The sequence below is a fragment of the Schistocerca cancellata genome, chromosome 2 (genome assembly GCF_023864275.1).
Source record: "Schistocerca cancellata isolate TAMUIC-IGC-003103 chromosome 2, iqSchCanc2.1, whole genome shotgun sequence".
Taxonomy (NCBI): Eukaryota; Metazoa; Arthropoda; class Insecta; order Orthoptera; family Acrididae; genus Schistocerca; species Schistocerca cancellata.
This window is the reverse complement of record NC_064627.1, coordinates 606,720,380-606,737,017: the sequence shown is the minus strand read 5'-3', so window position 1 is coordinate 606,737,017 and position 16,638 is coordinate 606,720,380. Positions and strand designations below refer to the sequence as shown.

The 16,638-nt window shown below is 44.6% G+C and overlaps 1 protein-coding gene across 1 annotated transcript in view; it reads left to right on the top strand.

Annotated features, from left to right (window-relative positions):
- The window catches only part of LOC126162260 (alkyldihydroxyacetonephosphate synthase), a 249,674-nt gene that overhangs the window by 152,895 nt on the left and 80,141 nt on the right, over positions 1 to 16,638 (top strand). The window contains exon 4 of the mRNA XM_049918652.1: positions 10,540 to 10,689. Coding sequence (XP_049774609.1) covers positions 10,540 to 10,689 — 150 coding nt within the window. The remainder of the gene's footprint in view (positions 1 to 10,539; positions 10,690 to 16,638) is intronic.

Here is a 16,638-nt window from a genome sequence, read left to right as displayed (position 1 = left end):
CCTGTTCGATTCATTCATGTTTGGAGCACAGGAAGAATCATTCTTTGAATGCCTCTGTGTGTGCAGTAATTGTTCTAATCTTATCCTCATGATCCCTGTGTGAGTGATATGTAGGGGGTTGTAGTATATCCCTAGAATAATTATTTAAAGTTGGCTCTTGAAACTTTGTTAATAGACTTTCTCAGAATAGAATGTCTGTCATCAAGAGTCTGCTAGTTCAGTTCCTTGAGTTCATTTCAGTCCCTTCAGTTCATCTCTGACACTCTCCCTCAGATTAAACAAACCGGTGACTATTCATGCTGCCCTTCTCTGTATACGTTCAATATGCCCTGTTAGTCCTATCTGGCACGGGTCTCTCACAGTTGAGCAATATTCTAGAATCTGACATGTGAGTGATTTGTAAGCAATCTCGCTTTTAAACTGATTGCACTTCCCCAATATTCCACCAATAAACTGAAGTCTACCAACCGCTTTACCCACAGTTGAACCTATATGATCATACCACTTCTATTAAGTGTTACACCCAGGTACTTGTACAAGTTAGCTGATTCCAGCAGTGACTCACTGATATTATAGTCATAGGATACTACTTTTTCTTTTGTTTTTGTGAAGCGCAAAAGGAGTTCAATGGGAATTTCACTGTTAAATGCAGAGGGGAGAGCAGATAGGTAGAAAGAGTACATTGAAGGCCTTCACGAGGGGAAAGACTTGTCTGATGTTGTGGCAGGAGAAGAAACAGGAATCAACAGGGAAGAGCTAGAGGACATTATAATCAGAACTTAAGAGAGCTTTAGAAGACTTTGGATCAAATACGGGAGAAAAGATAGATAACATTTCCATCAGAGTTTCTAAAATCATTGGCGGAAGAGGCAAAAGAACAACTATTCACATTGGGGTGTAGAATGTATGAGAGTGGCAGTACAGCATCTCACTTTCGAAAAAACCTTATCCACATAATACTAAATATAGCAAGGGCCGATAAGTGTGAGAATTATCGCACAGTCACTGTAACAGCTCATGCATCCAAGTTATTGAGAATAATAATATACAGAAGAATGGAAAAGAAAATTGGTGATGTGTTAGGTGATGATCAGTTTGGCTTTAGAAAAGGTAAAGGCACCAGAGAGTCAGCTCTGACATTTCAGTTGACAAGGAAGGAAGACTGAAGAAAAATCAAGACCCATTCATAGGGTTTGGTGACCAAGAAAAAGCGTTCAACAATATCAAATGGTGCAAGATGTTCAAATTCTGAGAAAAATAGGGATAAGGTATAGGGAAAAGATGGCAATATACAGTATGTACAAGAGACAAGAGGGAACAATGAGACTGGAAGACCAAGAGTGAAGTGCTTGGATTAAAAAGGGTGTAAGACAGGGATGTAGTTTTTTGTCCATGCTGTTCAATCTATACATCGAAGAAGCAATGACAGAAAAAAAATAATTGTTCGAGAGTAGATTTAAAATTCAAGGTGAAAGGATATCAATGATAAAATTCTCGGATGACATTGCTATCCTCTGTGAAAATGAAGAAGAATTGCAGGATGTGGTGAATGAAATGAACAGTCTAATGAGTACAGAATATGGATTGAGAGTAGATCGAAGAAAGATGAAAGTAATGAGAAGTTGCAGAAATGAGAACAGTGAGAAATTTAAAATCAGAGTTGGAGTTCATGAAGTAGACAAAATTCAGGAAGTCTGCTACCTAGGCAATTGAATAACCAGTGACGAACGGAGCAAGGAGGTCATAAAACACAGACCAGCACTGGCGGAAAATGCATTCCTGCCCAAGAGAAGCATGCTAGTAGAAAACGTAGGTCTTAACACGAGGAATAAATTTCTGAGGATGTTTGTTTTGAGCACAGCATTGTATGGTAGTGGGACATGGCCTGTGGGAAAACCAGAACAGCAAAGAATCTAAGTCTTTGAGATATTAAGCTACAGAAAAATGTTGAAAATTAGGTGGACGTATAAGGTAGGGAATAAGGAGGAGGCATCAGGGAATAACTTCAACAGTGCTAGAAGGAGCTGCAGAGGGTGAAAACTGTAGAGGAAGGCAGAGATTGGAATATATTCAGCAAATAATTGAGAACAAAGGGTGCAATTGCTTTTCTGAGATGGAATGGTTGGCACAGGAGAGGAATTTGTGGTGGGCCACATCAAACCAGTCAGAACGCTGATGACACAAACCTACCCACTACATGGCAGTCATGCAGAGCAGCCTAGGTGTCAGGTTTTACCAGCTGTTTTTGAACTCCACACTTATATCTACAGGGTGTTTCAAAAATGACCGGTATATTTGAAACGGCAATAAAAACTAGAGCAGTGATAGAAATACACCGTTTGTTGCAATATGCTTGGGACAACAGTACATTTTCAGGCAGACAAACTTTCGAAATTACAGTAGTTACAGTTGTCAACAACAGATGGCGCTGCGGTCGGGGAAACTCTATAGTACGATATTTTCCACATATCCACCATGCGTAGCAATAATATGAATGAAATTACCCGAAACCTTTGACAACGTGTCTGGCGGAATGGCTTCACATGCAGATGAGATGTACTGCTTCAGCTGTTAAATTGTTTCTGGATTCTGGCGGTACACCTGGTCTTTCAAGTGTCCCCACAGAAAGAAGTCACAGGGGTTCATGTCTGGCGAATAGGGAGGCCAATCCACGCCGCCTCCTGTATGTTTCGGATAGCCCAAAGCAATCACATGATCATCGAAATATTCATTCAGGAAATTAAAGACATCGGCCGTGCGATGTGGCCGGGCACCATCTTGCATAAACCACGAGGTGTTCGCAGTGTCGTCTAAGGCAGTTTGTACCGCCACAAATTTACGAAGAATGTCCAGATAGCGTGATGCAGTAATCGTTTCTGATCTGAAAAATGGGCCAATGATTCCTTTGGAAGAAATGGCGGCCCAGACCAGTACTTTTTGAGGATGCAGGGACGATGGGACTGCAACATGGGGCTTTTCGGTTCCCCATATGCGACAGTTCCGTTTATTGACGAAGCCATCCAGGTAAAAATAAGCTTCGTCAGTAAACCAAATGCTGCCCACATGCATATCGCCGTCATCAATCCTGTGCACTATATCGTTAGCGAATGTCTCTCGTGCAGCAATGGTAGCAGTGCTGAGGGGTTGTCGTGTTTGAATTTTGTATGGATAGAGGTGTAAACTCTGGCGCATGAGACGATACGTGGGCGTTGGCGTCATTTGGACCGCAGCTGCAACACGGCGAACGGAAATCCGAGGCCGCTGTTGGATCACCTGCTGCACTAGCTGCGCGTTGCCCTCTGTGGTTGCCGTACGCGGTCGCCCTACCTTTCCAGCACGTTCATCCGTCACGTTCCCAGTCCGTTGAATTTTTTCAAACAGATCCTTTATTGTATCGCTTTTCGGTCCTTTGGTTACATTAAACCTCCGTTGAAAACTTTGTCTTGTTGCAACAACACTGTGTTCTAGGCAGTGGAATTCAAACACCAGAAAAGGTTGTCTACAGCACACTTGCACGTTGTGAACAGCACACGCTTACAGCAGAAAGACGATGTACAGAATGGCGCACCAACAGACTGCGTTGTCTTCTATATCTTTCACATCACTTGCAGCGCCATCTGTTGTTGAAAATTGTAACTACTGTAATTTCGAAAGTTTGTCCGCCTGAAAATGTACTGTTGTCCCAAGCATATTGCAACAAACGGTGTATTTCTATCGCTGCTCGTTTAGTTTTTATTGCCGTTTCAAATATACCGGTCATTTTTGAAACACTCTGTATGTGACCCAGGTGATACTTATCCCCACAATATTTCTTTGCATGTTTGAGGCTCTTAACATGTCAACAATGTATTCAGCTAACACAACTAGAATTGGCTGATCACAGTAGATGCCATATGTCTGATGGCTAACTGGCATGATTTTTCTAAGCAGTGGCTATGTATTTTGATATTGTTGACAGACCAGTGAGAGTACTCGTGGTTGAAGCTGGCATCAATAGCTATGGGACCACTATTGCATTGGGCTGCAGAGCTTTGCTGGACAGCAATAATACAACTATCATTGGGATGTAAAATCAATTAACTAATGAGAAGCTGACTGTTTACGTCAGGGATGTCTTTGCCAATATATATAACAACAGTGAGCTATTTATGCATGTATGTCAGTGTGTTCCAGGTAGACTTCAATGGTTTCTTAATAATAAAGGAGGAGACAGTGTGAACACAAAAAGAACTGATATGTACTATAATTTGTTGATAGGCCTTTATTGTGATCAGATTATTAAAATTTAACATTAATTACATAAGTGTGTAGTGATTTCCATGCCACTGTTTCTATAGGTACTGACTTTTTACACATGCTTACACCTGTGTAAGTCCTTCTCTACCTTTTTTCTGCCCATCTCCTCCTCTGCCCTGTCTTTGTCCCTCTCGTCCACCGCACTCTCTCTGTCCACCCTCTAAGCCACTCCATCTTCACCCCCTACCTCACTCCGACAGATGGTGGTTCTTACTCCCACAAACATACATGCTACAGACAGACAGAAACATACACATGTGACACATATATTATACCCATCTCCTCTCTCTCTCACTCTCTCTCTCACTCTGTGTCTGTCCTTGTCTCCACCACAGGTGTCATCAGCACTAAATTATTGGGGGAGGGAGGGGGGAGGGGGCAGGGACTCAATAGGTAAAGTATACATGACAAGGGGGTCCAAACGCGATATACCATGAACAAAGTTGGAAAAAATTTGGAGCCTTCTGAATGCTTCAGACCATTTATTTTAGACACATTTAAAGCTCCTAAAGCATGCCAATTTACATGTTTTAAAACATATTTTGAGATTACCAAATATGGAAAAGTTATTGTAATATTTAAATTTATCAATAGTATGTGTATGATTATTATGTATTATATCATACACAACTGTGAAACTTTCACATTGAATGGTTTTCCAAACTAAAATCTGCTTGATTAAAAAAGTTGCCTATTACATACATGGTGTTATTTAGTTTATTTTTCAAACATTAAAAATACATTTAAAAATGCAAATGGAAACCTGTGAAAGTTGGGAATAAATATGTAAGTAGTCAAAAAGACAGAAATGATAATTAAATGAGTTGTCAAGAGCATAAGGTAAGATAAGCTTATAAAGTTAATCCTATAGCAATCTACATACATTTCTTCTGTTTCCAAAATTGGATATAAATATTCTAGCAACATTTCTGAAGTCTGTTTGATCCAACAGCAACTTGTACCCACTGCAAACTCCTACATGATTCGGCCTCTGCTGTATCATTGTGGAATGCAGACAGATCATCAGTCATCATAGAGCAATAAAACAGCTTTCTGATTGCAGCTTGGAGCTGAGCACACAAGCATAAGTCCTACCAGTGCTCCAACATTAGATAATTATTCTTGTACTTCCTTTTTCATAGAAACAAAAATGTCTTTTGTGTCTTTCAGGCATTAAATGTTGTTTCATAGATAAGAGAGTTAAAGTTCTGTTATTGAAGGTTGAACATCAATTTCCGGGTATGAAGCTACCACAACATGTCCTCTCTTCTTCAGCAGCACTTTTCCGAAGGAAACCTGTTTCTTCATGCCAGGTCGAGTGTTGGATGTCATATCAATGATTTCAAAACATTCCTGCCTGTAAAGCTTTTCAAGCTAAAGAAATTCATGTGGATCCATGCCCCCAGACAGCCAGTTAGGAACTTTCGCCCTTGGAAGTTGGAGCTGTTGTAAGCCACGCTCAGATATAATACCATATCTTCGTGTAAGGAAGAAAACTTTTCATTTGTCTTGAGTTTGTTAAGACCCACAATTACGTATTGAAGCAATGAATAAAGTCCTGAGACTGTTATTTTTTCTCCTTGGAAACTCTTGTTCAAGACTTCCAGAAGCTCAGTTACTTCTTTCCTCATTATGAAACCAAGATATGTTTTGTCAGCCTCAAAGAATACTTGGGCCAATGCCTCCTTCGTATCCCATTTCTGTTTAGTTCCCACTGTCATGTGAGTCAGAGTATTTTTTTTGTTCAAAACCATCAGTAGAGCTGTCTACTGGGACATAAAGGTTGATCTTGGAAACATCACTGATAGGTCCTTCAGCACTTCTTCAATAGTACATGTAAACTTGTCTTTTGCTTTTGTGTTTGAAAACAGTATTCTTAATTGATGAGTGGAATGTTTGATGGTACTTGGAATTTTGCAGCATGCTTACAAAATCAAGCAGATTTGTGCTTACCTAACCTGCTCATCACCACTCGTCATACTGACACAGATCATTAAAACTTGGAATATTGTCGTCATAGTGAATAATACAAGTGTTTTGATTTACTGTATCTTTAGTGAATTCTGCAAACCACTAATTATTACTGCACAAGAACTATTATATGTATAATTAGTTAAGTGTGGATATATGCATTCAACAGTGTCTTTCTTTTTTGTCAAGTAGAAGTCAAAAAAATTATACTGCTTTAAAAAGAATATTGGGGGGAGGCACACGCAACCCCCCTCTAGTGATGATGGCATCCTCCCTCCCCTCTGTCCCCGCGATCCTCCCTCTGTCCCCGCGATCCTCCCTCTGTCCCCGCGATCCTCCCTCTGTCCCCGCGATCCTCCCTCTGTCCCCGCGATCCTCCCTCTGTCCCCGCGATCCTCCCTCTGTCCCCGCGATCCTCCCTCTGTCCCCGCGATCCTCCCTCTGTCCCCGCGATCCTCCCTCTGTCCCCGCGAACCTCCCTCAGTCCCCGCGAACCTCCCTCTGTCCCCGCGATCCTCGCTCTGTCCCCGCGGTCCTCGCTCTGTCCGCGCGGTCCTCGCTCTGTCCGCGCGGTCCTCGCTCTGTCCCCGCGGTCCTCGCTCTGTCCCCGCGGTCCTCGCTCTGTCCCCGCGGTCCTCGCTCTGTCCCCGCGGTCCTCGCTCTGTCCCCGCGGTCCTCGCTCTGTCCCCGCGGTCCTCGCTCTGTCCCCGCGGTCCTCGCTCTGTCCCCGCGGTCCTCGCTCTGTCCCCGCGGTCCTCGCTCTGTCCCCGCGGTCCTCGCTCTGTCCCCGCGGTCCTCGCTCTGTCCCCGCGGTCCTCGCTCTGTCCCCGCGGTCCTCGCTCTGTCCCCGCGGTCCTCGCTCTGTCCCCGCGGTCCTCGCTCTGTCCCCGCGGTCCTCGCTCTGTCACCGCGGTCCTCGCTCTGTCACCGCGGTCCTCGCTCTGTCACCGCGGTCCTCGCTCTGTCACCGCGGTCCTCGCTCTGTCACCGCGGTCCTCGCTCTGTCACCGCGGTCCTCGCTCTGTCACCGCGGTCCTCGCTCTGTCACCGCGGTCCTCGCTCTGTCACCGCGGTCCTCGCTCTGTCACCGCGGTCCTCGCTCTGTCACCGCGGTCCTCGCTCTGTCACCGCGGTCCTCGCTCTGTCACCGCGGTCCTCGCTCTGTCACCGCGGTCCTCGCTCTGTCACCGCGGTCCCCTTCCCCTTCCCCTCCCTCTGTCCCCTTCCCCTCCCTCTGTCCCCTTCCCTTCCCTCTGTCCCCTTCCCCTCCCTCTGTCCCCTCCCCCTCCCTCTGTCACCTCCCCCTCCCTCTGTCACCTCCCCCTCCCTCTGTCACCTCCCCCTCCCTCTGTCACCTCCCCCTCCCTCTGTCCCCTCCCCCTCCCTCTGTCCCCTCCCCCTCCCTCTGTCCCCTCCCCCTCCCTCTGTCCCCTCCCCCTCCCTCTGTCCCCTCCCCCTCCCTCTGTCCCCTCCCCCTCCCTCTGTCCCCTCCCCCTCCCTCTGTCCCCTCCCCCTCCCTCTGTCCCCTCCCCCTCCCTCTGTCCCCTCCCCCTCCCTCTGTCCCCTCCCCCTCCCTCTGTCCCCTCCCCCTCCCTCTGTCCCCTCCCCCTCCCTCTGTCCCCGCCCCCTCCCTCTGTCCCCTCCCCCTCCCTCTGTCCCCTCCCCCTCCCTCTGTCCCCTCCCCCTCCCTCTGTCCCCTCCCCCTCCCTCTGTCCCCTCCCCCTCCCTCTGTCCCCTCCCCCCTCTCTGTCCACCTCTGTCCCCCTCCCCCCTCTCTGTCCACCTCTGTCCCCCTCCCCCCTCTCTGTCCACCTCTGTCCCCCTCCCCCCTCTCTGTCCACCTCTGTCCCCCTCCCCCCTCACTGTCCACCTCTGTCCCCCTCCCCCCTCACTGTCCACCTCTGTCCCCCTCCCCCCTCACTGTCCCCCTCTGTCCCCCTCCCCCCTCACTGTCCCCCTCTGTCCCCCTCCCCCCTCACTGTCCCCCTCTGTCCCCCTCCCCCCTCTCTGTCCACCTCTGTCCCCCTCCCCCCTCTCTGTCCACCTCTGTCCCCCTCCCCCCTCTCTGTCCACCGCTGTCCCCCTCCCCCCTCTCTGTCCCCGCTGTCCCCCTCCCCCCTCTCTGTCCCCCTCCCCCTCTCTGCCCCCGCTGTCCCCCTCCCCCCTCTCTGCCCCCGCTGTCCCCCTCCCCCCTCTCTGCCCCCGCTGTCCCCCTCCCCCCTCTCTGCCCCCGCTGTCCCCCTCCCCCCTCTCTGCCCCCGCTGTCCCCCTCCCCCCTCTCTGCCCCCACTGTCCCCCTCCCCCCTCTCTGCCCCCGCTGTCCCCCTCCCCCCTCCCCCCTCCCCCCTCCCGCCGTCCCCCTCCCCCCTCGCCGTCCCCCTCCCCCCTCGCCGTCCCCCTCCCCCCTCGCCGTCCCCCTCCCCCTCCCCCCTCCTTTCTCCACATTGCCCTACACCCATTCTGTACATGACAGTGTGCATCCCCCTTGAAATCAATTCCATGCTACCCGCAAAGCTACCTGGGCTGCCTAGATGTTGGTCTTTACCAACCCTGTTCCTCCCCATCCTAAATATGCTAGCTGTGTGATTTGTTCCTCCACAGTATATCTTTTGAGACAATCTCAGCAGGTCTACCAAGTTTGGTTGAGATCAATAGAGTGCTTTAAGAGAAGGTGTGGTTAACATCATTTTAGAAGATGTGTATCTGATATATAATGTGATTGTCAAACTCCTGTGGCAAAATGTTGGTGTTTATTCAGGGATATTTTCTGAATATTTTGTGTAAAGAGCTTGTGGTCTCCAATGCCTTGTCATAGAGTAATAATATGGTTGTGATGTGATGTTCAGTTTCATACATTCATTACCTTTTGTTTCAGAAAAAGTACCTTTACAACAGTGAGAAACCTTAATATATGATTACCAAAATGCACAACAGAAAACACAAATTAGTACTACCACCCTTCAGTGCAAAAGTACTATGTAAACATTAGGTTGTGAAGATATTCAGGTTTTCAGCACATGTGGTGATAATGCATGGCTACTCCCAGTTTCATCATGAGTTGATGTTTCCTGAATAAGTCTTTCCAATTCTCGGAGCAGGTGATGGGTATCTGGCAGTGTACACAATTTTCATTGTAGAGTCAGCAGTATTGAGATTGGAGAATGAATGAACGAATGAGAATATGTTTTGTCTGATTCCTTCTGCTTCATTTTGCAGAATAATTCTTGTTGCATAAAGTAAAATTGCTTCAAAGCTGACACAAGAAGATGCGTGACATATGTTATTTTTGGAGCTCCTTTGGTGTGGTAGAGTTGGTTGAACTGTGCCAGAAATACAAAGGAACGAATGAAATTCCAATTACTCATAAACAACTTCTGATAGAAAACCTTAAATTACATTTAATTTTAATGCGCAAAGGACAGTGAGGATAAAAATGCATTTGTCCAGAAATAAGGAAAAACTGAAACACAAACAACAAGAATTTAGATCAGTATTGTTAGTCTCAAATTAACTAACTAGTAAGAGATATCTATGTAATATCATCACTGTTCACTTTATCAAGTGTGGATTAAATTTGCTGTATATGTGTGAAGCTATAAACCAAAGGAACAAAATAAAAGCTATTTGTTGCATTATTTCGTCTTACGTTTATTTCAGTTGATTTTGTATTAAAAACTCTTGGTAACCTGCCTTTATGTAATATTTAAATGCACTTTCACTAATAAGTTTTTCAAAAATTATGGAAATGTGTTCTTCTTTTAGATACAGTTTTATCAAAGTAATAATGTTTAGTGTGATAAAATTTAGGTACATATATTGGCAGTTTGCAGATGAAAACAGTGGTGAAATGGTAGCAATTATGATTGGTTTGTTGTGCCATTATGTAGCATACACAGTGGCAGGTTTTCTGTACTACGACTACTGTGTGTCATTTATTTGTAGTAAGAAATTATCAAAGGGCTGTATGCGGATAAAATAGATTTCAGTGATTACAGAATTAAGCCCATTTAACTAGGCCAAAAGCACCAAAAGAACAGTAATGTCTATGTTGAAATTATGATGCACATTTCATAGAATAAAGATATAAAGCGCAGTTGGTCTAGCTGATTCTTCCATTTAGGAAACAGTTTTTATTCATTTTTATTAACATGTTCTTCTTTAGCCAATTTTAAATTCATTTATTATTTTCTAAGTTTTTAATTTTCTTACAGTAATGTATTTTGATATGAACAGTAGACTTTTTAATGCAATTAAATCCTTGCATTGTTTCAGCATTTCTTTCAGAAATTCAAGAATTAGGTATCAGTCACTCAACAGAAGACGTGGATCGTTTGATAAGAGCTCATGGGCACACTCTTCATGATATTTATGTTCTGAGAGCTGGAAAATTTGACCGTATACCTGACATTGTTGTTTGGCCAGGTTAGTGTCACTATTATCTAACACTATGATTATTACCTACCTACCTACTTGCTGCTGCTGCTGCTACTACTACTACTACTACTACTACTACTACTACTACTACTTCTAGATTTTTTGGTGGTTGGGGGGGGGGGGGCGCGGTGGCGCCGGGGGTTGTTGTTGTTGTTGGTGGTGGTGGTGGTGGTGGTGGTGGTGGTGGTGGTGGTGCTGCTGCTGCTCCCCATCCAGTACTTTGGCTGCTGCTTTAGTACTGAAATCGGAGGGCAAATATTTGTGCTTCTAGTAAAGTACTTCAGTTCCTGTTGCTGTCAGTATCACATATGGCTCCATCAGTCACTGGAGAAGGAAAGTACTCTTTTAATGCAGAGAGATATGGCCCTAAAAATTTTCCCTTCCATGTCTATGCCATGGGAGGAACGTAGGGCTAAGTGGCATCCAGAAAAATACTCCCTCCAATACTTAGTTTGCCCAAAAACTGATGGGATTCCTTTTTGGCCACAAAGCCCCATCTTTGTGGTGATCTCAGAAGACAAGTTTGGGAAAGTGGTAGCCATCTCAAAAATGAAAAGTGGTTCAAAACGGCATCCCCTGCCAGTCACAAATGCTACTCGCATGTAACAAGCTGGGTGACATACACGTGACTGTCACTCTCCAATACATTCTAAATATGGTTCAGGGCATCATTTACAACAAAGACCTGTTACTGCAATCTGATAATTAGCGACATGCCAACATGGAGTGGCAGGGTGTGCACTTGATCCATCTTGTACATAGGGGGTTAACAACAGTAGGGTTGCTACTGGTGCCTTCATCTAGGCCTTTGAGGGTGATTCATTGCCAGAAAAGGTAAAGGTGAAGGTTTGCTGATGCATTGTGAAACTATAGGAGTCTCCCCCACCCATGCGGTGCTTCAAATGTTTGAAATTCAGTGGGTGCATGACCCTGTGTTGCAGCACTAGCCCCATCTGAAGAGATAAGAGATTGTAAACGGGTACTGCATGTGAATGCTTCTTGTGCATCCCCCCCCCCCCCCCCTGCCCCTCATCTGTATCAACTGTGGAATTTGCCTTTTCCTGTGTTCACCAGAATGCACTGTTTTCCAGAGAGAGAGGAAACTACAAGACTCTGGACAAAGTAACTTAACCAAGAAGCCAAGAAATAGTACATTCGATTGAAACTAGCATGTAAAACAGTGAAACTTCCTGGCTGATTAAAACTGTGTATCATACCTAGACTCGAACTCAGAATCTCTGCCTTTTGTGGGCAAGTGCACTACTGACAGAGCTACCCAAGCATGACTCACGACCACCCTCACAGCTTTAATAATCTGCCAGGTAGTTTCATATTAGTGCACACTCCACTGCAGAGTGAAAATGTCATTCTGTAAACATCTCCCAGGCTGTGGATAAACCATGTCCCCACAATATCCTTCCTTCTAGGAGTGCTAGTTCTACAAGGTTCGCATCTGTGAAGTTTGGAATGTAGGAGATGAAGTACTGGCGGAAGTAAAGCTGTGAGGACAGGTCAAGTGTCGTGCTTAGGTAGCTGTCGGTAGAGCACTTGCCTGGGTCCACCACCTAATAAAATGACAGAAGCAAGAACACTGGGAAGAGTACGTTTCAACCATGAGACCACGTACCTTCCCTTCACATGTTTGAGCAAAGATCATCTCTACAGATGCCATCTCTACAGATTACCTCGAATGGCTACACTGACCCAGATGCTGTCGCCAAACATTTTGCTTTGCATTATGCTCAAGTCTCAGTGTCTGAGAATTATCAGTCAGCCTTTCGTGTCCTAAAACAGTGGGTGGAGCGAAAGCAGTTACCTATCACTATACACCACCTGGAGCCATATAATGCTCCATTCAGAGAATGGGCATTCGTCAGTGTCCTAACTCACTGCCATGATACAGCCCCAGGGCTGGACCATATCCACAACCAAATGATCAGTCACCTATCATTGTACTGTCAGTGTCATATCCATGCCATCTTTAATTGCATCTGGAGTGAGGCGAGTTCCCATGACAAGAAAGCATAATTGTTCCAGTACTGAAACCGGGTAAGCATCCTGTAGAATAGACAGTTATCACCCAATAAGTCTCACCATTGTTCTCTGTAAGCTGAGGCAATGCATGACGACCCAGCAGCCGTGTTGACTCCTTGAGTCTTAAGGTCTACTGGCTATGTCTCAGGGTGGTTTTTGCCAAGACTATTCCTCTGCTGATAATGCGGTTTATGTGGAGTCTGCTTTTGCCCAATGTCAGCACCTTATAGCCATCATCTTAAACATATGTCCCCTCATTGAACTCTGCTGTCAGGGGCTTCTAGCTGCTCCTTAGATGGAGCACCTTGCCTGCCTTTCTTGCTCTGTCTCCCTTTCTTCACTGACGTTTTGTAGACCTTGAGGTTTTCTTCCCCTGGGGTTTGCACAGTAGGCTATCTCTGATCTACAGTTGTGTAGACCTCTCTCTTTGAGGAAAAAGGGACTGATAACGTAGTAGTTTGGTCCCTTTAATTATCCAACTAACCAACCAACCAACATGTAATGAAATGTGAGCAGGTGCATTATAGTGGTGCAAAAGCCTTAATTCCTCTGTAAAAATCCAGAATTTTTCTGGATCGCTTCAGGCAAACTACATTGAACCTGTAAGTAGTACTCTTTATTGTTCATTTCACATTTTGGCAAGAACTCATTCTATACTACAACGTTAAAATTGAAGCACACTGTGAGCATAATCTTCACACTTGACCATACTTGCCGAGCTTTTTCCAGTCTTGGCAATCAAGGGTTTTCACTGGGATGATAGTTCCTTGCTTTCAGTGTCATACCCATCATCTCGCATTTTGTTACCTATTGTGACTCGTTCCAATAGCTCTGTATATTACTGTATTACTGTTTACTTCATCTGGTGACTCCAGGACAACTTCCATTCACTGCCATTTTTGTTCAAATCTAACAATTTTGGAACAAATTTATCCAAAACAGTTTCATGGCATGAACCAGTTGACATATCAACATTATCACTGGCATCTATGACTGTGATTTGGCGATCTTTCATAGTAGTTTCTTTCTCGTTTTCAGTGATTCCATTGGTTGATGTGTTGGGCATCCAGGGCCCTCGTCACTTTCAGTGCCCTCGTCACTTTCAGTGCCCTCAAGGCCTTCTTCAAAGCAATGTAAATCACTTTTAAACCCTTGTTTTATTCACAGAAGACTCACCAAAAGTAATATTTAATGTTTCTGAAACTCTGATGCACTTTATTCCATTCCTTTAACAAAATTTAATACAAAGTCTCTTATCCATTTTCATGCAAAATAAGGTATTGCTAATACTACCAATACCTTCTTGACAGCTGACAATAGATTTAAATATCCAGTATGCCTTCCATTGTGCAGGTACTTTTCAGACATGTTTACCAACATAATTACAAAAAAGTGGTGCGAGCCAGCCTAATAAAACACACAAAATTACAAATTCCTCATTACTTTCTAAACACTCTTCACGTAGTAAAAATTGTTGTGTATCAATGCAGCCCTTCAAAGCAAACTTCAGTTTCCTAGTAGAAACACAAACACCTTAAATTATTCAGAATAATTGCACTATATGGTGTTCAAAATTCTATCAGAATATATACATCAATTTAGGAGGAGATAGCAGATGAATGTGGATGTATTTGCAGCAGATATGTGAATCATGACTTCTGTTCCTACTTTAATATAATTTACTCCATAATGTTGTGTTTCAGAAGAAGGCAACTGTCTTCTGTATTCTATATGGTGTTAACACATTTATCTAAAAATAAATGCTGCCCAGGTGTATCTTAACACTGCATCACCACAGATTTAAAGGCTTCCCTGAGTGTGGACCAGTACAAACATCGTGAAACAGTTGATGGAAGTGCCTTACGATATAGCTGCATGGTCAGAGTGAGGGACTAGCTCATGAATTTGCAGGTGGGCTATAGCACGGATATAGACCACAAATTTGGAGAAATCAACTGACGTATGCAACTTTGAGATAGTGGAGATTATTGAGATACAGCACCTGGGAATGAACATTTAGAAAGTCGTGAAACTGGTTGGCTCTCCATGTGGTACTCTCATGAGCGTCTATGGAAAGTGGTTGGAGGACAGGGAAGTGTTGGACGTCCACACCTCATCACAGAATGCGGAGGTCAAGAACTTGTCCACCGTGTAAAGCATGATTGGCAGCAAAGTGTGGCAGAACTTCAGATGAGTACAATGCCGATGTTGGCACATGTGTTTCAGTGCACACTCTTCAGCACACATTGCTGACCACAGGCTCTGTGACAGGTGACTCCTGTGTATTCCCATTTTGACGTAATGACAGTGTTAATTATGATTGCAGTGGACACACAGTATTGGAGACTGGGTTGTGGAAATGTGTGGGTTGGTTGGATGTATTATGTTTTGTGTTTCACCAGGTCAGTGATTGGGTCTGTATACATTGTTATCCAAGCGAATGGCTGCTTAAAATCCTACATTGTACCATGGACACAAGCTGGTGGGGACATGGAGGACATTCACTTGGGCTTCCGTGGGCCTGTGGTGGTAATCAAAGGCACCATGACTGCTGTGGGACGTGCACATTATTGCAGATCACCTGCATACTTCCAGACTTGATGTCTTCCCATATGCTGATTGCGTCTTCCGACAGGACAATTGTCCTTGTCAAAAGGCCGGAATTGTGCTGCATTGGTTTGCGGAGCATGATAGCAAACTTGCATTGCTGTCTTGGGCACAAAATTCAGCTAATCTGAACCCAGTGGAACACACATCGGATGCTGTTGGGCGTGAACTCTGCACTCGCAAACTATCTGCCTAGAGTGCATGGGAATTAAATGACCTGTGTGTAGACATCTGGTGCCACATACTTCACAAAACCTACTAAGGACTTGTCGAGTCTATGCCATGCAGGATTTCTGATGTATTGCATTCCAAAGGTGAAAGACTGAGTGTTTGTGTTGTCATCATTTCATCATCATCATCATCATCATCACCACCACCACCACTCATGACAGTGGCTAGATTGGACTGTGTAAAAATTTGGACTGCGAAAAACTTGAGACTTGGTATGGACGCTGATGACTGCGCAGCTGAGTGCCCCGCAAACCAATCATCATCATCATCATCATCCAAAGGTGAAACTGTGCTATTAAACAGATGGTCATCTCATTTTGTTTTTTCTTTTTGTATGTGTATTCGGGCTCCTGGAACATGCCGCCGAGTTTGTCAAATCAATGTATTGCATATTTTTTCAGTGCTTTAAGTGTAAGTTTATGTTGTTACGCATGGTGCTTCAAAATGAAATTACATGTTTTAAGACTTTGTAGCATTATAACATTCAACTTACAACTATTAATAATACAGCAAATGAAAGAGCAACCAAAACTGTTTTGTTGGTATGAAGAGTATGGAACAACCTAGAGTAGCTGAAGAACTTGTTGAACAAGTGAGAGTCTTTCATGCATAGCCCCAAGAAATCAGTTCAGAACACTTATCATGGATTAGCAGTTCCAGTGAGATCTGCACGTGGAGACCTTAAAGAACATGCTTACAGCTACGTACTTACCATCTGTAGTTGGTACAAGCTCTAAATCCTACAGTGTGCGGTTTACGTGACAACTGTGCAAAAAAACTGTTGCTGCATAACAATTCATCTTCTTCAGTGATGAATTGACATTTTACTGTAGTGGAAATGTGAACACACACAATGTGTGCATCTAGGGTCAGCCAATCCCCCACAAGATGGTGCAGTTGCAATAAGACCCCTAAATTGAATGCTTTTTGTGACCTATTGTGGTGGAAAGTTTAATGGCCTTTTGTTTTTTGGTGACTCAAATGTAACTGGTGTTTCTTATTGTGAGGTGCTAGAACTGTGGCTCTTTCTTCAATTGGAAGAAGCTGGACTGCAGAACTTCATTT